The sequence below is a fragment of the Oncorhynchus tshawytscha genome, linkage group LG01 (assembly GCF_018296145.1).
Source record: "Oncorhynchus tshawytscha isolate Ot180627B linkage group LG01, Otsh_v2.0, whole genome shotgun sequence".
NCBI classification, from domain to species: Eukaryota; Metazoa; Chordata; class Actinopteri; order Salmoniformes; family Salmonidae; genus Oncorhynchus; species Oncorhynchus tshawytscha.
The window spans coordinates 53,466,512-53,493,087 of record NC_056429.1 but is presented as its reverse complement, the minus strand read 5'-3'; the positions used below and the strand labels follow the sequence as shown (position 1 = coordinate 53,493,087).

The 26,576-nt window shown below is 42.7% G+C and overlaps 1 protein-coding gene across 1 annotated transcript in view; it reads right to left on the bottom strand.

The window, feature by feature from the left end:
* Positions 1–26,576, bottom strand: part of LOC112253086 (serine/threonine-protein kinase 32C-like) — a 90,756-nt gene that overhangs the window by 39,627 nt on the left and 24,553 nt on the right. Inside the window, exon 2 of the mRNA XM_042323073.1 lies at positions 9,089–9,144. Coding sequence (XP_042179007.1) covers positions 9,089–9,144 — 56 coding nt within the window. The remainder of the gene's footprint in view (positions 1–9,088; positions 9,145–26,576) is intronic.

Below are 26,576 nucleotides of genomic sequence, written 5' to 3'. Positions count from 1 at the left end.
ATTACCTCTCAGGAAGGCTAGTATCAAACTTTGCTGTGCGGTCGTGGAAGTTGTAGGCACAGTGATTTGAGCTATCCGATTGGCCAACGCAGAAGGCACACTTGATTTACATCTCCTGATTTAGCTCTCCTGGTCAATCGGGTAGGTGGAGTGTGCCCCTTCAGAAAAATGTTATATTTAAAAATGGGAACACCTACAGTGCATGACAAAAAAAAAAAAATAGAAGTGCAACGCTTTATCGTTGGCATTTCTACAGAAATATTTGCTAATTGACTAGGAATGCCTTGAATATTGACCAGTCGGTCGCGATTGAATGGTTGATGACCACTGCTTTAAGAGATGAGAGGGAAGAACTTCCTCATAGTTTAAAAGTCCGTTTAGGGTCTATGTGCTCCTGTTTCTGGGGAAACACAAGTGCTCACATACTGTATATCAACATCTCATATTGGGGTTTCAGGTGGGGTGTTGCGTGAGAGGGATAGGTTTGGTTTTGTCAGTATAATAGTGTAGCGCATATCATACTGTATGCAAACAGCAGTAGGACGTGATTGAAACAGAGAGTGATGTAAGCATAAAATAACATAGACACACACACAAACAAACAATAGGATGTAACATGGGCTCTAGCTGTCTGTTTTGTTCGAGAGGCAGTGATGAGCAAGGCAAATACTGTATGTTTTCAGGCTCTGATGAACTTGTCAGTCACAGAGAGAAGAGTAAATAATCCCTTTTATTTAATTCATTCCCCTTGCCATCTTCCCTTATATCGCTAGTGACAGGCGGGAGGAAAATGTTTACCGAGCTTGGGGGCCATTTTCAGAGCTACATGACGCACTTTTAAGGCTGCCATAGTCATTAATAACAAAACAGCCTCCATTTGACTGCTTGAGCTTGGCCTCAGAGCGAGATAGTAGAGCTTAACAGGAAAGTTTGTTTTCTCAGGAACTGTCGCCCTCCTAGTGCCGGGGAAGGATGAAAGAGCTTTCCCATCTTACTAGTTCCTTCACACCATCCTGTGGATATAAGTGTATGGAGGTCCAAACAACAGCCTGCCAGCAGTCAATAAATTATAGACTACTATTCATCTCGCACAACTACAACTTTGGCTTTTACCCTTAGTAAAACAGCTTTACGCATTAGCTGGGATATTTGGAATGAATTGGAAAAAATATAATATGACTAATCTCTAGTCATTCAAACCGTTCCTTACAATACTGTAATAGTATGTTAGGTTGGATACAGGGGTCCCACAGGGATGTGTGCTCAGGCCCCTCCTGTACTCCCTTTTCACCCATGACTGCGTGGCTACGCACCACTCCAACGCAATCATTAAGTTTGCTGACGACACAACAGTGGTAGGCCCGATTACCAACAACGACAAAACAACCTATAGGGAGCAGGTGAGAGCCTTGGAGGAGTGGTGCCAGAAAAATAAACTCTCCTTCAACGCAAAAAAACAACAAAGGAGCCGATTGTGGACTACAGGAGACAGAAGAGGGAACACACCCCCCTCCACATCAACAGGGCCGCAGTGCAGAGGGTCAAAAGCTTAAAGTTCCTTGTTGTGAACATCATTGCAGACCTGAAATGTTCCAATCACAATGACACTTCGGTGAAGAATGCACAACAGCACCTCTTCAACCTCAGGCGGCTGAAGAAATTCAGCAAGGCTCCCAAGACCATCACAAACTTCTACAGAAGCACCATGGAGAACAATCTGTCTGTCTGTACTACCAACTGGTATGGCAACTATACCCCGCTCAACCGCAAGGCTCTCTAGAGGGTGGTGCGGTCAGCCCAACGCATCACCGCGGGGGACACTGCCTGCCCTCCAGGATTTTACAGCACTCTGTGTCAAAGGAAGGCCGCCAAAAAGATCATTAAGGACCTCAGCACCAGAGCTATGGTCTGTTCACTCTGCTACCATCCAGCAGACAGAGACGGTACAGGAGCATCAGAGCTGGGATCGAGAGACTGAGAAACAGCATCTATCCCCAGGCCATCAGACTGTTGATCAGCCATCACTAGCCAGCTACCTGCCCGGTACTCAGCCCTGCAAAAATATCACATGTACAGTGCAGAAAGTACTGACGCCTTGACTTTTCCCACATTTAGTTACGTTAAAGCTGTATTCTAAAATTCACCTGTGGTAAATTCAGTTGATTGGATATGATTTGGAAAGGCACACACCTGCCTATATAAGGTCCCACAGTTGACAGTGCTTGTCAGAGCAAAAACCAAGCCATAAGGTTGAAGGAATTGTCCGTAGACAGGATTGTGTCGAGGCACAGATCTGGGGAAGGGTACCAAAACATTTCTGCAGCATTGAAGGTCCCCAAGAACACAGTGATCTCCATCATTCTCAAATGGAAGAAGTTTGGAACCACCAAGACTCTTCCTAGAGCTGGCGGCCCGGCCAAACTGTGAAATCAGGGGAGAAGGGCCTTGGTCAGAGAGGTGGTACCAAGGACAACCATCTCTGCAGCAATCCACCAATCAGGCCTTTATGGTAGAGTGGTCAGACAGAAGCCACACCTCAGTAAAAGGCACAACAGCCCGCTTGGAATTTGCCAAAAGGCAAGATTCTCTAGTCTGATGAAAACAAGATTGAACTATTTGGCCTGACTGTCAAGCCTCACGTCTGGAGAAAACCTGGCACCATCATTTGCCGTGAATGATGGTGGTGGCAGCATCATGCTGTGGGAATCTTTTTCAGCGGGAAGCCCTGGGAGACTTGTCAGGAAAGAGGGAAAGATGAACGGAGCAAAGTACAGAGAGATCCTTAATGAAAACCTGCTCCAGAGCGCTCAGGACTTTAGACTGGGGCAAAGTTTCACCTTCCAACAGGACAATGCCCCTAAGCACACAGCCAAGACAACGCAGGAGTGGCTTCGGGACAAGTCTCTGAATGTCCTTGAGTGGCCCATCCAGAGCACGTACTTGAACCCGATCGAACATCTCTGGAGAGCTGAAAATAGCTTTTGCAGCAAGGCTCCCCATTCAACCTGACAGAGCTTGAGAGGATCTGCAGAGAATAATGGGAGTAACTCCCCAAATACAGGTGTGCCAAGCTTGTAGCATCATACCCAAGAAGATTCGAGGATGTAATCGCTGCCAAAGGTACTTCAATAAAGTACTGTGTGAAAAGTCTGAATGATTATGTAAATGTGATAGTTTTTAATTTTTAATAAATTAGCAAAAAAAATCTACAAACCTGTTTTTGCTTCGTCATTATGGGATATTGTGTGTTGATTGATGAGGGGAAAAAATATTAAATCAATTTTCGAATAAGGCTGTAACAATATGTGAAAAAAGTCAAGGGGTCTGAATACTTTCCAAATGCACTGTATACAGTCATTGAACGCTGGTCACCTCATAATCCATTTACAGTTGAAGTCGGAAGTTTACATACAACTTAGCCAAATACATTTAAACTCAGTTTCACAATTCCCGACATATAATCCTAGTAAAAATTCCCTGTCTTAGGTCAGTTAGGATCATCACTTTATTTTAGGAATGTGAAGTGTCAGAATAATAGTGGAGAGAATGATTTCTTTCAGCTTTTATTTCTTTCATCACATTCCCAGTGGGTCACCAGTTTACATACACTCAATTAGTATTTGGTAGCATTGCCTTTAAATTGTTTAACTTGGGTCAAACGTTTCAGGTAGCCTTCCACAAGCTTCCCACAATAAGTTGGGTGAATTTTTGCCCATTCCTCCTGACAGAGCTGGTGTAACTGAGTCAGGTTTGTAGGCCTCCTTGCTAGCACAAGCTTTTTCATTTCTGTCCTAAAAATTATCTTTAGGATTGAGGTCAGGGCTTTGTGATGGCCACTCCAATACCCTGACTGTGTTGTCCATAAGCCATTTTGCCACAACTTTGGAAGTATGCTTGGGATCATTGTCCATTTGGAAGACCCATTTGCGACCAAGCTTTAACTCCTTGACAGATGTCTTGAGATGTTGCTTCAATATATCCTCAAATTTTCCTTCATCGTGTTGCCATCTATTTTGTGATGTGCACCAGTCCCTCCTGCTGCAAAGCACCCCCACAACACGATGCTGCCATCCCATGCTTCACGGTTGGGTTGGGGTTCTTCGGCTTGCAAGCCTCCCCATTTTTCCAAAACATGCATCCTGTTGGCCAAACAGATCTACCTTTATTTCATCAGACCAGAGGCCATTTCTCCAAAAACTATGATCTTTCTCCCCACGTGCTATTGCAAACCTTAGTCTGGCTTTTTTATGGCGGTTTTGGAGCAGTGGCTTCTTCCTTGCTGAGCGGCCTTTCAGGATATGTCGATATAGGACTCGTCTACAATTGTTTTTCTGAGGTCTTTGCTGATTTCTGTTGATTTTCCCATGATGTCAAGCAAAGAGGCACGGAGTTTGAAGGTAGGCCTTGAAATACATCCACAGGTACACCTCCAATTGATTCAAATGATGTCAATTAGTCTATCAGAAGCACCTAAAGCTATGACATAATATTCTGTTTAAAGCTGTTTAAAGGCACAGTCAACTTATTGTGTGTAAACTTCTTAACCACTGGATTTGTGATACAGTGAATTATAAGTGAAATAATCTGTCTGTAAACAATTGTTGGAAAAATGACTTGTGTCATGCACAAAGTAGATGTCCTATCCGACTTGCCAAAACTATAGTTTGTTAACAAGAAAAGTGTGTAGTGGTTGAAAAATGAGTTTTAATGACTCCAACCTAACTGTATGTAAACTTCCGACTTCAACTGTATATACTGTTATTTACTCACTGTTTATGTACAGTGCCTTCAGAAAGTATTCACACCCCTTTTTCACATTTTGTTGAGTTACAGCCTGAATTTAAAATGTATTAAATAGATTTTTTTTTACCCTGAAGCCAGCCGCACCAATGTGTCGGAGGAAACACTGTTCAACTGACGTCCAAGGTCAGCCTGCAGGCGCCCGGCCCGCCACAAGGAGCACGAGGAGACAAGTAAACTCCACCCCACCGGCCAAACCCTCCCCTAACCCTGGGCCAATTGTGCGCCACCCTATGGGACTCCCGATCATGGCCAGTTGTGATACAGCCCGGGATAGAACCCGGGTCTGTAGTGATGCCTCTAGCACTGCAATACAGTGCCTTAGACCGCTGCGCCACTCAGGAGGTTCCTACATTTCTTTTGTATCCTGAAAAACTTTCCAGTCCTTAACGACTACAAGCATATCCATAACATAATGCAGCCACCACTATGAATGAAATAATGGAGAATGGTACTCAGTAATGTGTTGTATTGGATTTGCCCCAAATATAACACTTTGTAATCAGGAAAAAATGTAATTGAAATTCCTGAGCAGTTTCCTTCCTGTCCGGCAACTGAGTTAGAAAGGACTCCTTTATCTTTGTAGTGACTGGGTGTATTGATACACCATCCAAAGTGTAATTATTAACTTCACCTTGTTCAAAGGGATATTCAATGTGTTTTTTTGTTTTTTTACCCATCTACCAAAAGTTGCCCTTCTTTGCGAGGCATTGGAAAACTTCCTTGGTCTTTGTGGTTGAATCAGTGTTTGAAATTCACTGCTCGACTGATGGACCTTACAGATAATTGTATGTGTGTGGGGGGTACAGAGATGAGGTAGTCATTCAAAAATCATGCTAAACACTATTATTGCACACTTTTTATGTTTATTGTTATGCAAATGTTTTACTCCTTAACTTATTTAGACTTGCCATAACAAAGGGGTTGAATACTTATTGACTCAAGACAGCCAGCTTTAAATTTTTCATTAACTTGTATACGTTTCTAAAAACACAATTCCTCTTTGACATTATGGGGTATTGTAGCGGTCTGTACAGGGAATACGGTGCCATTTCAGACACAGCCATATCGTGCTGTTAAGCCTGATATAGAACCAGTCACAAAGACCTGTCATCAGTGATCACCCTGACCTTTCTGGAGACAGGCAATGTGGATACCTACCGTACAATCTGACAGACACGTCAGCAGCACAAAACCCTACCTGTCTGCGTGTCCCATCTGTGTGCCCTGTCTGTGTGTCCTTTTCTCTCCATGTTATCTCTCTGGTCTGTTATCCCCCTCCTCCGGTCCCCCTGCCTCTCGGTTTCCTCTCACTGTCACTGCCAGTCCGCCACAGGAGCCATATCATAACGAGTCTTCGCACAGCACTTCGAGAGGGACCTTTACATTGTGAATCCACCAGCTGAGCTCCGCTGTCAACGCAACCTTAACCAAGCTCTGTGACATCGCTGACATCTCTCCCCTGACCTTCCTGTGCCCTGCTCTCCACTGAGAGGCTGAGACTGTTGTCAATCTATACCTGCTGCCATTAAGGATCCGTCTCTGTCTTATTGTCACCGTCTCAGGTGGTGGTCCCCACGCTGGGCGGCTTTATGTGGAGTCTCTTCTCACACACAGAGCCGTCGCAAGGGCCTTAATGAGTCTAGTGGCGCCACGGACCACTCCTGGACCAGAGAGCACAGCGAGCAACAGGGGGAGAGGCAATTATTCCGCAGCCCGTATGTGGGCCATTTCCCCTCGCCATAGGGGACGGCAGGCTGCTCGGCGTCACAAGTAGGACGGCGTCACTCTCCATCGCGACCGAGAGAAATAATCAGACCTTTCTCCTTCTCCAATTCCTCTATTACTACCACCCATCACAGGAAGATGGGAAGGCAGCCACTCCTACAGACAGCAGCGGTGTGTGTGTGTGTGTGTACGCATGCAGGAGCGGACAGGCACAAGAGCCTGTATCAGCGCCCAAAGAGGATGTCTATTAGATAGCCAGTGTAGAGGTGGTCTCGGTGGGGTTCCGCAGCTCCAAACAGTTCTCCCACTGAGAGCCTCCTTTCATTCCCCACAGGCGGGCTCTCCACACATGCCTGGCTCGCACAAGTACACACACGGCAGGGACTATTTTGGTATAAAACATGGAGGAAAAGACCCATTCGTGCTGCATTCAACCTGTGAAACCTCAAACACCACAAAACACACCTCAAAGCACACACAAACACACGGTCAGCACATTCTCCCATGTGACAGTCCCCTATTGGTAGGAAGACCATGCTGCTCTGTAATAGCATGCATACCAAGTGCAGCTACATCACACAGCTCCCCATGGTCGAGGCAAGATGACCTCCAAACTGTTCAAACTTGGTCTGGAAGTCTGAGTCCGAGTGTTTGAGCAATATGTCCCTCTGTCCGTCTGCCTGCACAACCTTCCCATCACATATCTACAATCAGACCCTGAGCTACAAGGAAGTGTTATCTACAACCTAGCCTGCAAACACACACACGAAGAGTCAGATGAAAGATGATAAATGACAAAAAACACCACAGGTAGAGGACTCATGCTTTATGAGCAAAATACTAAACAACAAAGTTTACAACAGAGCAGAAAATTAGTTTAAATACATGTGTATTTGATTATGTTATTTAAAATACTTTGAGTATTTTCAAATAATGTGTCCCGAATCAACAACTTCTATTGGATAATAGAAATGAAAAAGCTTGTGCTAGCAAGGAGGCTTACAAACCTGACTCAGTTACACCAGCTCTGTCAGGAGAAGAAATAAAGAAATAAAAGCCGAAATAAATAATTCTCTCTACTATATTCTGACATTTCACATTCTTAAAATAAAGTGGTGATCCTAACTGACCTAAGACAGGGAATGGTTACTAGGATTAAATGTCAGGAATTGTGAAAATGTAATTGGCTAAGGTGTATGTAAACTTCTGATTTCAACTGGATGTGTTGAATGCTTGTAAAAGTGTATGTGTGTGTACCCATGTGTGTGTGCGCATACAGGCATGCGTGTCAGCACGTACGTGTGCGAGAGAGACATAACTGTCAGGGCTCCTCTCCCTCTGGGTTTTCATATCCAGTGATATGTAATACCCTTTTGGACACTAGTCTATGGCCTGTTGTGTCTAATGGCTCAGCCTTTAAAGCCCTGGCTGGGTGCTGTGGATTTCATACTCCCTCTAACATCATAAGGGTAGTGACAGCAGCTTGAGGGAAAGAAGCAATAAGTGAAATGAACATCAATTCAGATGGTAATGTATTCTGCAGCCGGGGCTGACTTTCTGTATAGAAGAGACACTTATTTTGCCCCCCCAAAAAAGATTTTGATGAGAGCAAAGCGGAAAGATTGCATAGGGGCTTGCGTCGACAGCAAGAATAATGAACAAATATCATGATATTTTAGAGTCAAACTGCAGATAAGCTTTTTTCAACCGACGTAGCACAACCACAGTCCTCCTTTTATATCGTTGATGATTATAAAGTGTGGCTGGATACAAACATTGTTGTGCATGACCATACTGATTTATTCTCCACACATCAAATGCAAACTATACTCAACTGAGTCTACTGCACTAGAGTACCAATCAAAACCCATAATGTCACTTGAGATGGGATTTGAAGAGTTGTGGTATTTAGTTTCAAAACAACACGGGCACACGGGCACACACACACACACACACACACACACACACACACACACACACACACACACACACACACACACACACACACACACACACACACACACACACACACACACACACACACACACACACGCACACACACACACACGCGCACACACACTTTCCCTATTGGCATTTCATTACACAAAGATAAGCATTGAGCAAAACAGCGATCTGAGCTAACTTACATGGTCTGTAATTAGATATAAGACAGCGAGTCAAATCTACTTACATCCCAGCTGACACGAGATTACATTTAAAAGAAACAAAAATGCAGCCACAGCTAAATTAATTAACGGCTGCGGTTTAGATTAATCAGAATTCAAAGGTAATTACTTCAGGCCCACTTTACCAGACCGTCTCTGCTTTCTCGTTGAGGATAATGATTGTAGGGGGTAATTAGTGCCACAGAGTTACCCAGGGTCCTGAGCGGTGGCAGCCACCGCCTGCCCGCAAAGCTCACACACATATCTGTAGCTGGCTGGTTGGAGGTACTGGATCTCCCCCAAGCCTTCGAGCTGCGTAACGGTCACTTCTCCCAGGAACAAATGTACTCACAAAGAGCAGATAGAGAGTAGAGTCAGAGCTCTGGCTTCATTACCTTTCCGAAGCTCCCCTTCCCAATGGCCCGGAGAATCTGGAAGTGGTCAAAGGTTACTGTGAAAACAGAGAAAAGAAAATCTGTCACTGGCAAAAAACAGACAGGCACGATAAGTTGCTTTGTTGGTGTCGTACAGTAGTAGCATCCCACATTCTGACAGCAGTTTGAGAACAACTTTGGACATCAGAGGCACAGTAACAGGGACACGGTTAATTCAGGTTATTACTACAGAAACATCTACAGACAACAATCTCCATTTCTAAAGCCTAGCGTGATCCTGTTAGTATGCTATTGTACTGTAGACACAGTACAACCTTATCCGTGACTGTAAAATAATGAGCTTACTGTAACCCTGGTATTGTAACTGGGAATGTGGATCATTTGGCAAAGCTCCCATGTGATGCGGGCATCATTCTCCATTGCAGATAAGCAGTAATAAAAGGATCATGCCGCTGTGATGTTGAAGATGGAAAGTAAACTAAGTGTAGCTGAAAGCCACACATTTGCAATTACAGTGTATCTGACTGGTATGTCATGATGGGTGAAGGCCCAGGGGGGGCTTGGAGGGAGCCTCTGCTGCCCTGTTGGAGTGCATGTTGTGTGGGTGTCGTGAGGGGCCTCCACTGGCTTCACCCTGTGGCGTGTGCCAGGCGGGAGCTCTCTGTTTGTGTGTGTGAAGCCCAGGTGTGCCCAGCAGCTAACAGTGGCACAGGAGGGGGCCAGCAGACCTCTCTCTGACGCACCTGCCCTGCTTATCTTAAAAAGTTCCTCTGCCTCCAACACACCACGCACAGATCACAGTGCCAGTCTACAATAAAACATGGGAAGGGATATCTTGATGCCCCCCCCCCCTCGGCATGCGCCTCGTTATTAACTTATGCCCACGATGCCACCCACCAAATCAGACCTGGGCACACAGGCCGTTACTGAGAGGGTACTGCAGCGGCGCCACACAAAAGGCATCAGGCCTGGTTTGCATGTCTTGCTCTGCAAGACGAGCTAATCCTCCGTGGATTCTTCCCGCTCAACATTTTGTACATAGCTAATCCTTTCATATGGCAGTGCTTAGACAGAACCACAGCAGAGGAAAGGGGCAACAGGAACAGTGTAGAAGACAGGGGAAATGACTGTACTCGTAATGTAACTAGATGATTGATATGGATAGGTGCACAGAAACGTCAGAGAGGACCGATCTTTTCATTATATTTCAAGTTTTGGTCACACAGGGCTAAACAACATATTTCTATTCCCGAGTCAAATAATGTTGTACAATAGTTTGGGGCTCTGTAAAGTGGTTGTAGCATAAAACAGTAAACACTATTATTGCTGATTTGATTCAATCTGGAATTCCAGTCTTAAATCACTTACAGGGAAAAACATCCTCTCCACACCAGTGAGTTGAATTTATCATGCAGAATATGCACTAGGCTACAAGTCTCTCTGTGTGTTGATATTGCATTTCATGCACTGAGACATGGCAAAATGCGATGTAAAAATTGTCAAAGACTGCAGGCACCCAAGTCATACTGTTCTCTCTGCTACCGTACAGCAAGCGTTACCAAAGCACCAAGTCTGGAACCAACAAGCTCCTGAACAGCTTTTACCACCGAGCCATAAGACCGCTAAATAATTTGTTAAATAGTTAACCAATAGCTACCTGGAATACCTGCATTGACTCCTTTTGCACTAACTCTTGAGTCATCACATACCCTGCTGCTTCTGTGTATTATCTATCCTGTTGCCTATTCACTTTATCCCAACCTATATAACCTCACTTAGAAATTATCTTGTTTTTTTAAAGTATTTTTTAAAAATTGTCCATTAAAATAATATCAAATTGATCAGAAATACAGTGCAGACATTGATAATGTTGCAAATGACTATTGTAGCTGGAAACTGCATTTTTTAATTGGAATATCTACATACAGTGGGGCAAAAACGTATTTAGTCAGCCACCAATTGTGAAAGTTCTCCCACTTAAAAAGATGAGGCCTGTAATTTTCATCATAGGTACACTTCAACTATGACAGACGAAATGAGGGAAAAAAATCCAGAAAATCACATTGTAGAATTTTTTATGAATTTATTTGCAAATTATGGTGGAAAATAAGTATTTGGTCACCTACAAACAAGCAAGATTTCTGGCTCTCACAGACCTGTAACTTCTTCTTTAGGAGGCTCCACTGTCCTCCACTCGTTACCTGTATTAATGGCACCTGTTTGAACTTGTTATCAGTATAAAAGACACCTGTCCACAACCTCAAACAGTCACACACCAAACTCCACTATGGCCAAGACCAAATAGCTGTCAAAGGACACCAGAAACAAAATTGTAGACCTGCACCAGGCTGGGAAGACTGAATCTGCAATAGGTAAGCAGCTTGGTTTGAAGAAATCAACTATGGGAACAATTATTAGGAAATGGAAGACATACAAGACCACTGATAATCTCCCTCGATCTGGGGCTCCACGCAAGATCTCACCCCGTGGGGTCAAAATGATCTCAAGAACGGTGAGCAAAAATCCCAGAACCACACGGGGGGGACCTAGTGAATGACCTGCAGAGAGCTGGGACCAAAGTAACAAAGCCTACCATCAGTAACACACTACGCTGCCAGGGACTCAAATCCTGCAGTGCCAGACGTGTCCCCCTACTTAAGCCAGTACATGTCCAGGCCCGTCTGAAGTTTGTTAGAGAGCATTTGGATGATCCAGAAGAAGATTGGGAGAATGGCATATGGTCAGATGAAACCAAAATATAACTTTTTGGTAAAAACTCAACTCGTCGTGTTTGGAAGACAAAGAATGCTGAGTTGCATCCAAAGAACACCATACCTACTGTGAAGCATGGGGGTGGAAACATCATGCTTAGGGGCTGTTTTTCTGCAAAGGGACCAGGACGACTGATGCGTGTAAAGGAAAGAATGAATGGGGCCATGTATCGTGAGATTGAGTGACAACCTCCTTCCATCAGCAAGGGCATTGAAGATGAAACACACCGCTCGGGAAACGAAGGAGTGGCTTCGTAAGAAGCATTTCAAGGTCCTGGAGTGGCCTAGCCAGTCTCCAGATCTCAACCCCATAGAAAATCTTTGGAGGGAGTTGAAAGTCCGCGTTGCCCAGCAACAGCCCCAAAACATCACTGCTCTAGAGGAGATCTGCATGGAGGAATGGGCCAAAATACCAGCAACAGTGTGTGAAAACTGAAGACTTACAGAAAACGTTTGACCTCTGTCATTGCCAACTAAGGGTATATAACAAAGTATTGAGATAAACTTTTGTTATTGACCAAATACTTATTTTCCACCATAATTTGCAAATAAATTCATAATAAATCCTACAATGTGATTTTCTGGATTTTTTTTTCTTCTCATTTTGTCTGTCATAGTTGAAGTGTACCTATGATGAAAATTACAGGCCTCTCATCTTTTTAAGTGGGAGAACTTTCACAATTGGTGGCTGACTAAATACTTTTTTGCCCCACTGTAGGAGTACAGAGGCCCATTATCAGCAACGATCACCCTGTTCCAATGGCACGTTGTGTTAGCTAATCCAAGTTTATCCTTTTAAAAGGCTAATTGATCATTAGAAAAGCCTTTTGCAATTATGTTAGCACAGCTGAAAACTGTTGTTCTGAATAAAGAAGCAATAAAACTGGCCTTCTTTAGACTAGTTGAGAATCTGGAGCATCAGCATTTGTCGGTTCGATTACAGGCTCAAAATGGCTCGAAACGAAGACCTTTCTTCTGAAACTCGTCAGTCTAGTCTTGTTCTGTGAAATGAAGGCTATTCCATGTGAGAAATTGCCAAGAAACTGAAGATCTCGTACAACGCTGTGTACTACTCCCTTCACAGAACACGGCAAACTGGCTCTAACCAGAAAGGAGTGGGAGGCCCCGGTGCACAACTGAGCAAGAGGACAAGTACATTAGTGTCTAGTTTGAGAAACAGATGCCTCACAAGTCCTCAACTGGCAGCTTCATTAAATAGTACCCGCAAAACACCAGTCTCAACGTCAGCAGTGAAGAGGCGAATCCAGGATGCTAGCCCCAAACTTTTCAACGGTAGTGTATATGCCTAAATTACCTCGTACCAACGCACATCAACATGGTACTGGTACCCTATGTATATAGCAAAGTTATTGTTACTCATTGTGTATTCATTCCATATGTTATTACTTTTCTATTCTAATTCTTTTTCTCTCTCTGCATTGTTGGGAAGGGCCCGTAAGTAAGCATTTAATCGTTAGTCTACACCTGTGCTTATGACGCATGGGACAAATACAATTTGATTTGATTTCCAGGAAGAACTGTGTAGATGCAAAGTTTGGTAACAGAATTTCAGTAAAATCTCCCTCTGTTTTTTTGGAGGCACATTTTTTTTTTTTGGGGGGGTTCTGTTAAATATCTGCTCCGATTTATGATTCAACAATGTTTTTTTTTATTGAACTACAGTAAGTGACGTGGATTTACATCCGGTAACAGAACTACGGTAACGGAATTTCATCATGGGCCCCTGAACTCTACTACATAAAAATGCCTAATTAAGGATATCATAATTAGGTAGCCTAGTTGGTAGCCTAGTGGTTAAAAGTGTGGGGCCAGTAATCGAAATGTTTTTGGATCGAATCCCCAAGCTGACAAGGTAAAAATCTGTTCTGCCCATGAACAACGAAGTTCACCCATTGTTCCCCGGTAGGCCGCTATTGTAAATAGGAATTTGTTCTTCACTGACTTGCTTAGTTAAATGAAAGGTAAAAAATAATAACAGTCTCTTCATGGTGATGTAGCCTAAATAGCTACACAAAAGGTATAAATATTCAATATCCTCTTTTGCATATTGGGGTATTATTCTACACACTGGCTATTATTTTAATGAGCCCCCAAACAATACCAATATTTGGTTGGTCCGGTCTGGACCAAATCTGAACCAATAATAGATGTCTATGTTTCACAATTTGGACATCAAAGTACAGTACAGCTCAGTAGAGTGCAATACTGTACAGCACAGAAAAGGAGAGTTCAGTACAGAACAGAGTTCAGTACAGTAGAGTAGGGGGTTCTCAAACTTCTTGGGGCCGGAGACCCCTTTTGCGATAGCAAATTCATCAGGGACCCCCTCATAATCAGAATACAACTTGAGCGAGTTAAATAGCATACAAAGAAGTTTTACTATGACTTTGGCAGTGCATGGCAGGACGAACCAACATTTAAAACCAGGCACCACACCCCAATAGGGATTATTTAAATGTATTTATTCATATCATAGTCAACTTTTACCAGTTGAATGTAGAATTTTAAAAAACAATCTTTTTTTGTATTAAAATATGTCTAAAATATTGTATTAAAATGTGCAAACAAAAATGGCATTAAATATGCACATTATTTGCATATTCAGCGAATCCTTTTTTCAAGGTCACTGGAATAAGTCAGTTTGGTTTAATTTTGTTCCAGAAACTCCGGACATTTTCCTCTGGGCAAGTCTCAAGAATATATTGGATAACCACACACAATGTGGTGAATGTAGTGGCTTCTGAAGCCGAGGAAAGCATTTGGGAAGAGTCAGACTTTCAGCAAATGGCAGTTAATGTCAAGTACACTGAATTTAGACTACCAAATGCCCAACACCTATTTAGACCCAATCACCATCTCTTCAAAGTAAGTTACTACATACGGTATTGTCCAGTTTGTTACATTCTCTGTGAAATTGTCTTTTGAATTATGTGTAATTCAATGTAGTGAGCTTTGAAATTATGGATGTATGTGCATTTTAAAGTGGTTAAAAGTCATGCAATTTTGATGACGGTGGTTATAACAAAATCAAGAAAATATACATTTTCATCACGATTTTGACATTTTTATGTTTACTTTTTTTTAATATTAATATTAAAATGGACCAAAATACCAACAAATCTCAAAATTGATAGGTAGATGCAAAAAGTAATTTCTGCGTGTGGTGCCTGGCCTTAAAGGCCCTTGGCATCGGAGAGAAAATGTTGCACTTTCAAGTTAATTTCCTGCAATTCCACACAATTTTCGGGGAATAGTATTGAGTTGAAAAATGTATAATTGGGGGAGTACTGTGGATATCCCTGTAAACCTCTCAGGCCCATGTTGCCCAGGGTTAAGAACATACACAGAATGCCCAAGATTGTGCAAAGCTGTCATCGAGGCAAAGGGTGGCTATTTGAAGAATTTCAAATATGAAATACATTTGGATTTGTTTAACACTTTTTAGGTTACTACACGATTCCATGTGTTATTTCATAGTTTTGATGTCTTCATTATTATTCTACATTGTAGAAAATAGTAAAAATAAAGAAAAACCCTTGAATGAGTAGGTGTTCTAAAAACTTTTGACTGGTAGTGTACATTGTAGATTAATAATATTACATTGTATTGTTTTACACACTCTAAATATAATTATTCCATGGATCCCTTGGTCAAAACGTGATTGTTGTTAGTAATAATCATTAATATTTACATATTTTGAGATCTGGCTGAGGACCCCCTTGGACCCCACTTTGACAACCGCTGAAGTAGAGTATAGTTCAGTACAGTCAGAGGTGGAAAAAGTAGTCCATGTTTTTTATTTTTTATTGATGGATAGTCAGGGGCACACGCCAACACTCAGACATCATTTACAAACAAAGCATTTGTGTTTAGTGAATCTGCCAGATCAGAGGCAGTAGAGATGACCCGGGATGTTCTCTTGATAAGTGGGTCAATTGGACCATTTTCCTGTCGAAATGTAATGAGTACTTTTGGGTGTCAGGGAAAATGTATGGAGTAAAAAGTACATAATGTTCTTAAGGAATGTAGTGAAGTAAAAGTTGCCAAAAATATAAATAGTAAAGTACAGATTAGAGGTTGACAGATTAATCGGCATAGCCGATTGTTTAGGGGCGATCCCAAGGTCTCTTAACAATCGGTAAATCTGCCTTTTTGGACACAGATTATGGCCGATTACATTACAATCCACGAGGAAACTACGTGGCAGGCTGACCACCTGTTACTGGAGTGCAGCATCAAAAGGACCTTGTGGTTGCAAGGAGGTAAGGTAAGTTGCTAGCTAGCATTAAACTTATCTTATAAAAAAAACAATCAATCTTCACATAATCACTAGTTAACTACACATGGTTGATGATATTACTAGGTTAACTAGCTTGTCCTGCGTTGCATATAATCATTGCGGTGCCTGTTAATTTATCATCGAAACACAGCCTACTTCAACTTCGCCAAACGGGTGATGATTTAACAGAAGCGCATTCACGAAAAAAGCACATTCATTGTACAAATGTACCTAACCATAAACATCAATGCCTTTCTTAAAATCAATACACAGAAGTATTTTTTTTTAAACATGCAAATTTAGTTAAAATAAATGCATGTTAGCAGGTAATATTAACTAGGGAAATTGTGTCACTTCTCTTGCATTCAGTGCAAGCAGAGTCAGGGTATATGCAGCAGTTTGGGCCGCCTGGCTCGTTGCGAAATGTGTTTCTTCCAACAAAGGCCGTAATTAATTTGCCAGAATTTTACATAACTATAACATAACATTGAAGGTTGTGCAATATAACAGCAATATTTAGACTTAGGGTTGCCACCCTTTCAACAAAATACGGAATGGTTCCGTATTTCACTGAAAGAGTAAACGTTTTGTTTTCGAAATTATCATTTTCGTATTTGACATTATATAAATGACCAAAGTCTCATATTTCTGTGTGTTTATAATTAAGTCTATGATTTGATAGAGCAGTCTGACTGAGCGGTGGTAGGCAGCAGCAGGCTCGTAAGCATTCATTCAAAAGGCACTTTACTGCGTTTGCGAGCAGCTCTTAACAATGCTTGATACACAGAACTGTTCATGACTTCAAGCCTATCAACTCCCGAGATGTGGTTAAGGGTGCTATACTGTGCCACCAGAGACTCTGGGTTCACGCCCAGGCTCTGTCGTAACCGGCCGCGACCGGGAGGTCCGTGGGGCAACGCACAATTGGCCTAGCGTCGTCTGGGTTAGTGTGGGTTTGGCCGGTAGGGATATCCTTGTCTCATCATGCACCAGCGACTCCTGCGGTGGGCAGGGCGCAGTGCGTGCTAACCAAGGTTGCCAGGTGCACAATGTTTCCTCCGACACATTGGTGCGGCTGGCTTCCGGGTTGGATGCGCGCTATGTTAAGAAGCAGCGCGGCTTCGTTGGGTTGTGTGTCAGAGGACGCATGACTTTCAACCTTCGTCTCTCCCGAGCCAGTACGAGAGATGAGACAAGATAGTAGCTACTAACAATTGGACACCACGAAATTGGGGAGAAAAAAAGGGGTAAAAATTCAACAACAAAAAAGAACAAAAAAAAGAACATCAATAGGCAAAGGTATATGAAATACAAAATTGGTATAGAGAGAAATAGTCAACGTGTCATAATTTCTATAATAACTACAACCTAAAACTGGGAATATTGAACCACCAGTTTTCATATGTTCACGTTATGAGCAAGAAACATTAGCTTTTTTACATGGCGCTTTTACTTTCTTCTCCAACACTGTTTTTGCATTATTTAAACAAAATTGAACATGTTTCATTATTTATTTGAGACTAAATACATAAATAAAATACATGAAGTTAAAATAAAAGGGTTCATTGTTCATTCAGTATTGTTGTAATTGTCATTATTACAAATATATATATAAAAATCGTCCGATTAATCGGTATCGGCTTTTCTAGTACAGATATCCAAAAAGCTACTTAAGTAGTACTTTAAAGTAATTTTACTTTGGTACTTTACACCACTGAGTACAGTAGAGTTCAGTACAGTAGAGTTCAGTACAGTAAAATAAACTACATTATAGTGTACTCAACTCGTGCTTTACTGTGTACGGTACTGAACTCTACAGTAGAGTACTGAACTATACTCTACTCTTTACTGTACTCTACTATGCTGTACTTACTGTACAGTGCTGTCCAAACTTGTGAACCCAACTGTAGTTTGTGACAATGATTTCCCATTCTAGCCAATTCAATTGCAGATATTTCATTAAAAAAAATTCAGAAATTCCATTACCGATTTGGTTAATCACTTAATAATGAATATACAAAACTGATATCAGTAAATGATAGGTCTACCTTTACTTGTTACTTCTGTGAACTTTCATTATCCTCCCTCATGAGGGAGAGAAATTAAAGATATGTGGGTTTTTGTTGATGCAATTTCAAGGCACAAGGCAACATTTACAGAAGTCAGTAAAACTAAATAAGAGTGTTTATTAGTTGGCAAGGGTCTTTACTTCAACATTACTGTCTTTTGATGTATTTCTAATACATTTGAAGACTATTACTGGTAGATGTTTTCTAAGACCCCTTTTCTATCTGTTTGACCAGAAATCAAAGCCTTCGCTTATTCCACATTTTGAGGATGGTAAATGGTTGAAAACATAACTGAAACATATGGACTCTTCGCTTTCATTTGACACCCAATTTGACATGCTCCTATGAACTTCACGTGCTTATGGGTCGTTTTACATGGAAATGACCAGCATCATTTGTGACGGTTAAACCCTTTGCCTCAACCTTTCCAGCTCATCTCATCAATCTGGATCTTCCCAGAAGTGTGAGTCATTGTATGATGGGAAACATAACACTGCCCGTAGTAGTCCTGTGAATCAGGCCACTCCTTTGAATTAGCATGGAGTAGAAAAGGCCAAGGTAATTAGAAAGGACACGCTACTTCCTGTAGCCATCCATTCATTGTCAGAGGCCCTAGTCTCTTCATACGCTTTGCTAGCTCACGGTCATGCTGAGAGCATGATTATGGGGGAGGCAGTTCCCGGGCTTTCATGTTGCAGACATGTGGCTCCCAGACACGGATTAAGCCTGCTTCACACTCTTTAGATGACAGTGACTCTGTGACTAACAAATCACCCTTGTTTGAGTTCAGTAAGTGTCCAGGTTCAACACATTTTACCCAATACAAAACACGTTGCTGCTAAACGGCAGCACGGGCCGCAGATTCCGCCTCCTCGTTCCGTTTTACTGCAGTCGTTCTTTCAATCGTCAACTCTGCCTGACCTTGCCATGTTATCGCCCCTTGAACTTCAGCAACCAATGTCCCAGTTTCTTTCCTCTCACAATGAGTCTCCCTGGATATCCCACGGATCCTTTCACCCCTTTAAAAGTGATATGTATTGCTCTCTCTGCACACTCGCTCTTTCAGTCATCAATGTCACCACTTCAAAAATGTGTTTACTTCCAATTGCTTCTCTTCCACAACAAGTGTCCTTGGTCTTGGATTTATTGCATAATTGACACAGAATAACACCCAGGAACGGATTCATATCACAGGGGTGAATCTAAAGTGAGGGATAGTGGTTGCCTATTTTAGGATTCATCCACACTGAAAGAGGGGACACTTTAATTATGTTATTGCAATCCATCTTCTGAATCAGTTCATTAGTTAACTTTTCTGGAAATTACCTCCAGTCTGAGAAGAGACGTCGATATTCAAACGGCAAAGATCGAGTAGACGCTTCCTGTAATTTGGGTCACTTCTGGGTTAAGTGGTGCTCAGCGGAAGCCGGGGTTGACTTGATAGATTGAGAGAAAGCGTCTGAAATCATGACATCGACTCTCCTCCTCTCTCCCGCTTCAGGCTTCTGTGAGTGCTTGCATTAGGGCTGTGGTTTTTTGCCCTCAAGCAGACAGAGTGATGCAGGTGAATTTGAGCTTCCAAGAGTTAGAGATCTGGCAGCATGGTCACAATAAGAAGCTGATTGCTGACACACCAGGATGTGCTAAGCAGGCTCCCCTGTGTGATGGGCTTCTCTCTGGATGATTGGTTGGCTCCTGGGCCCACAGAGTAGGTGTGTGTGTGTGTGTGTCCACTCTATTACACTTGGCTAGCCTTCATGATATATACTGCAACCCGTTTGCAAGATTTGACATGACATACCATGACTGCAAAGAAGGCATTTAACACCAGATAAGCCCGATTGTGATTCTATACCAAGATTAACGTTTTCCTCAGCCTCTTTGATACTGCGTTGCACTACATGGCACCACATCAGTTTGACAAAACTCCACTGCTATGTAGAAGCAGCTTAGTGTAGGCCTCATGGGGGTTGTGAATGGTTGGTTGAGGCAGGGGGGTGGATCTAACCCTCCCTCTGGCTTGTTCGGACAAATGACAGTAACTACTCTGGAACTGGGAGTATAACCCCCTGAGCAACTCTGGTTCCAGTGATGAAACAGGAAGTGCCCGGGGTGACAGAGCGAGAGAGAGCACCATAGTGTAGCTCGCTGGTCTAACATCCTTTAATCCTATCAAAACCTCCACCTCAACCATCTGGGGCTGCAGAAATGAATCTGCTATCGAGAAAGGACCACAACACTGTAACGACCCTTAACTAGGTAGTGTCATTACAGTCTATCCCAAGTGGGTTAACCCTAATAGCATTTAGTGAGTTTTCCTACAGGCTGCGAAACATGGTACCCTTTGCCGAGTTTAGTGAGAGACCTCAAAAAAGGCTCTGCAAGATGGTCAATGATGTGACAGCATCATTACCCAGACTAATTCTACACAAGACAATACTGACAACTGTGGGTTTAGACTGTCTGGAGACACATCCCTTTCAACCTGTTATATGAACAAATCACCACTCACTTTTTTTCACACGGCAAGTTCCAACAAATGGAGATGTGGAATGAAACGGCAATGAAAACAGTACAGGTTTCACTCAGCTAAAGGCGAGATCAGTGGGAACCGTACTGACACATCGTGTGCTTCAATAAAACACCAAATGGCGAAGATATGGAAAACATATGGGACCTAAATAAGACAGGGTGTGAGACAGACTGTAAAAGGCTTAAAAAAAAAAGAAGTTATAAATATATGTAAATGACTAAATTTGCTCCCAGGCGCTGAGCTTTTTTGGTCATATTTTGGCATTAATTATGAATCCAGAGATGACGTCATTTTCATGAGTCGTTCTTTATTAATCACCATCAACGTCACCGCTCCTCGGCACAAAGTGTTGTTAGGGGGTGCTATGGCGGAGGTTCATGGAGAATGCAGATGCTGCTGAACTGTGAGATCAGCTTTATATACCAGTACATTACCGGTCAAAAGTTGGACACACCTACTCATTAAAGGCTTTTTCTGTACTTTTACTATTTTCTACATTGTAGAGTAATAGTGAAGAGATCAAAACTATGAAATAACACAAATAGATTCATGTAGTAACCAACAAAAAAAAAGGGTTAAACAAATCAAAATATATTTTATATGAGATTCTTTAAAGTCGCCACCCTTCGCCTTGATGACAGCTTTGCACACGCTTGGAATTCTCTCAACCAGCTTCATGAGGTAGTCACCTGGAATGCATTTCAATTAACAGGTGTGCCTTGTTAAAAGTTAATTTGTGGAATTTCTTTCCTTCTTCATGTGTTTGGGCCAATCAGTTGTGTTGTAGGGGTGGTATACAGAAGATAGCCCTATTTGGTAAAAGACCAAGTCCATATTATGGCAAGATCAGGTCAAATAAGCAAAGAGAAATGCCAGTCCATCATTACTAAGACACTTTAAGACATTTTTACTAGGATTAAATGTCAGGAATTGTGAAAAACTGAGTTTAAATGTATTTGGCTAAGGTGTATGTAAACTTCCGACTTCAACTGTATGTGTATTAAAGTAGAATAAATGTAAATATTGGGTCCCATATTCATAGAACACAATGACTACATAAAGCTTGTGACTTGTTGGGATACATTTGCTGTTTTGCAGTGGACACTGTCTGGTAAATGAATAAAAGTTCATTTGAATAAGCGTCATTGAAATTAGCCTTCCAGTAGGTGATCAGTGGCAGTTGGAAGGTGAATTGAAGCTGGTAAGTGGCCCAATATTCTCTGCAGTCTGTACTTCCCAGATTATGGATGAAAGGATAACATAGAAAGGATAACATTTCAAAGACCTAATAGCCTTTGAAAACTCAACTGAATAACCAACTCCACAATCTGTCATTCACAGAATATATTTTCTAAAGTGAATGACTAATTAGATCTCACAGTAAGTGAAAAGCACCCTGTTTGCACTTTTTAGAACAGAGCTGGCACAGATTGATTTGAGCTGAATAAAATAAAATAATAAATAAAAAAATCCCATTATCGATCAACCTGTGTTTTGCTCTGAGAATATGCCTCGGCATCACGCATGAACACGTGAGACCCACCACACCGCAGTGATCACGGTATCGTATCACTGTCAGGGCTGACCTATAAAACCGTGGTTAAGAGACATCCCTATTTCCCCATATGATTAATATTTCATATACATTAAATATTAATCATATGGGGGAAATAGTGACGTCTCTTAACCACGGTTATATAGGTCAGCCCTGACAGTGATACGATACCCTGATCACGCTGGATTACATAGGCTGTAGTGGTGGAATAACTACTCCTACCACAAGGACAGAGTCTTTAATGACAATCTCCCCAAACAAGGCCATCGAGAGCAGCATGTGGGAGAAGAGCGTGTTCGGCTCGGGAACGGTGACAGCTTTGCTAGCAGTGTTCATTTTTTTCATGAGAGCTCAATGTTGGAGTGCAACTTGTAAAGCCCATCCCGTCTCCAGGCAGACCTTGGCTTTGATCTACAGGAGATGAGAATCATGTTCTTTTGAACTCTTGTTTATGGCAGCACGAGGGGCAGCAATTCTGCCATTTCTATTGCAGACATGTGCCTTGGTGTGCTACAGACTAAAGACAAAAAGCATACTGTGTTCAAAGAATGAGAGTGTGTCACTCTTGGAATTGCATTACCATTTAGGTTGAGGAACATTCCTAACACGGTAGAACTTAGAGCTGGGCGATTTGGACAAAACTCCATATCACACTAAATTGACTGAACTATCACGATAACGATTCATTGATCGATACATGTAGAACAGCCATGTAAGTAGCCTTGCACGGACCTTGGCTTGTGCGAGCCGGAACGGCTCATAGGCTCCTGCCCTATCTCCTGTTTCTGTAGCGCGAGGCAGCTTGATGTACAAGTACACCCCCTGGACAGGACGCTAGTCTATCGCAGGGCCTTACCCCGAATCTATCTCCTTAATGCTGAGTGCCAAGCAGAGACGCATCGTCCCATTTTTACAGTCTTTGGTATGACTCGGCCAGGGATTGAACTCACAACCTTCCAATCTCAGGGCGGACACTAACCACAAGGCCACTACGACTACTTTAATATGTTGTAGCTATCAATGTCCCAACAATACTCATCGATATTAGAAAAATTATTTCAGTTCAAACTTCACATTTCTCTAGTAGGGCCCTATAGGTTATTTTTCGTAATGAACGAAATCAGCAAAATGTCTCGGTAAGTGGTCGGTGTCAATCATTTTTGGATTATCATCCCAGCTCTAACAGAACTACATAATTGATGAGCTGAACTTGCCACTTTGCAAAGTGACATACAAAGGACTGAAAAGCAACATAACTGACATCAAACAAACACTTAACATAAAAGTAAGTAAACATACTTTCAAAACAGGGGCCAATGTCCCTACGCAACACTGAAGACTACATTTGGCGAATCTGTTTACTTAAATTACTATCATTGTTAAGCAGTCATCATCATTTTCCCCTTATACATTGCAGTCCTAATACAGTGTAATTGCTTGCCTTCCAAACAGACACTCATACATACTCATGAGCACTAGCAGAAGCAGGTCCATTGTCTTTGCAGGCTGGAGTATCTTAACTAGGCAATTCCACTTTCAAGGATGTTGAAATGAATATAGCCATTTGCTACCGATAGTCAGGCAGTCTATTTAAAGCCATTCCTCAGTTGCTGCTCCAAGTCGGTTGACTGTCGTGTGAATTGCCTTTTTTTTTTGTCTCTGGCTTATATACACTGCTCAAAAAAATAAAGGGAACACTAAAATAACACATCCTGAATGAATGAAATATTATTATTAAATACTTTTTTCTTTACATAGTTGAATGTGCTGACAACAAAATCACACAAAAATTATCAATGGAAATCAAATGTATCAACCCACGGAGGTCTGGATTTGGAGTCACACTCAAAATTAAAGTGGAAAACCACACTACAGGCTGATCCATCTTTGATGTAATGTCTTTAAAACAAGTCAAAATGAGGCTCAGTAGTGTGTGTGGCCTCCACGTGCCTGTTTGACCTCCCTACAACACCTGGGCATGCTCCTGATGAGGTGGCGGATGGTCTCCTGAGGGATCTCCTCCCAGTCTTGGACTAAAGCATCCGCCAACTCCTGGACAGTTGGTGGAAGGAGCGAGACATGATGTCCCAGATGTGCTCAATTGGATTCAGGTCTGGGGAACGGGCAGGCCAGTCCATAGCATCAATGCCTTCCTCTTGCAGGAACTGCTGACACACTCCAGCCACATGAGGTCTAGCATTGTCTTGCATTAGGAGGAACCCAAGGCCAACCGCACCAGCATATGATCTCACAAGGGGTCTGAGGATCTCATCTCGGTACCTAATGGCAGTCAGGCTACCACTGGCGAGCACATGGAGGGCTGTGCGGCCCCCAAAGAAATGACTGACCCACCGCCAAACCGGTCATGCTGGAGGATGTTGCAGGCAGCAGAACGTTCTCCACGGCGTCTCCAGACTCTGTCATGTCTGTCACATGTGCTCAGTGTGAACCTGCTTTCATCTGTGAAGAGCACAGGGCGCCAGTGGCGAATTTGCCAATCTTGGTGTTCTCTGGCAAATGCCAAACGTCCTGCACGGTGTTGGGCTGTAAGCACAACCCCCACCTGTGGACGTCGGGCCCTCATACCACCCTCATGGAGTCTGTTTCTGACCGTTTGAGCAGACACATGAACATTTGTGGCCTGCTGGAGGTCATTTTGCAGGGCTCTGGCAGTGCTCCTCCTGCTCCTCCTTGCACAAAGGCGGAGGTAGCGGTCCTGCTGCTGGGTTGTTGCCCTCCTACGGCCTCCTCCACGTCTCCTGATGTACTGGCCTGTCTCCTGGTAGCGCCTCCATGCTCTGGACACTACGCTGACAGACACAGCAAACCTTCTTGCCACAGCTCGCATTGATGTGTCATCCTGGATGAGCTGCACTACCTGAGCCAATTGTGTGGGTTGTAGACTCCGTCTCATGCTACCACTAGAGTGAAAGCACCGCCAGCATTCAAAAGTGACCAAAACATCAGCCAGGAAGCATAGGAACTGAGAAGTGGTCTGGTCACCACCTGCAGAACGACTCCTTTATTGGGGGTGTCTTGCTAATTGCCTATAATTTCCACCTGTTGTCTATTCCATTTGCACAACAGCATGTGAAATTTATTGTCAATCAGTGTTGCTTCCTAAGTGGACAGTTTGATTTCACAGAAGTGTGATTGACTTGGAGTTACATTGTGTTGTTTAAGTGTTCCCTTTATTTTTTTGAGCAGTGTATTAATTGTCCTTAGTACCATTGTTTTATCCCTCATCATCAAAGGCAGTGTAATACCCTACATCCCATGTCAGGCTGATCTTATGGTGACAAAATATTGTGTGCGCGCCGCCCCATGCATTTCAGCTTCTCCTGTGCATGTTGTCCACTAACTGGACTGACTCCCTAATGCAATGCACATCTCTTCCAAAACATACAGTGAGGCATGAAATCCATCCCTTTTCCCCAAAAAACCCATGTCTAAACTTGTTGATCGAATTAGAATGAACTTGTGTGAATCTCAGTCGGATCAATAGAGGGCACAGATCACAGGCTTGTGCATCAACACTCTCCACACTATTGGGTGGCTCAGCAGCAGAGAATAGAAGCCATTGATTTTCCAACAAGGGGGTTGCGCTTGTTTATTTGTCCTTAGTACCTCCACATCCTCAATGATTGTGTTCCACGGACTCCGACAGAGGGGAAATGGGCTCAATCAGTAATCAGTTTTCAAAAGTCTAACATCCTCTCCAAATTGTCCAATTATTTTCCTCTCTCTCTTTGCCTGCCCATTCATTTTAACTTTCAATAACACTAGGTCTTTGTTCTACAGACTAGCTTTCACCTGTGAACATAATTCTTCGGTCCATACTTTCGACTCTCCATCTTACCATTCTCTGTAGGCCTATCAGAAATAAAACATCATAAGAGATGCCTTATGACTCAGTGCATTACCCCAGATGGAGGCTTTAACATGATGAGCCAAACCTCCTCCTGCCTGTCTCTCCGGTACCCTGTCATTATAGTCTCTGGCTTACAGTAAGCAGTGGCAGGGTCCCTCTCCGCACTGCTGTTAGACAGATGTGCTTCATCAGCTGTTTGTACACACACACACTGAAAGCACTGCTGCTTGACACATCTCGCAAAGTGGCTTGTTTACGTTGAATCCTCTACACTCAGCACAAAAAGAGATCAAATTGGCTATGCTTATGTTTACAGTGTGTGTGTGTGTGTGTGTGTGTGTGTGTGTTTCTGTGTGCGTGCATGCTCACGCGTATGAATGACTCATTTA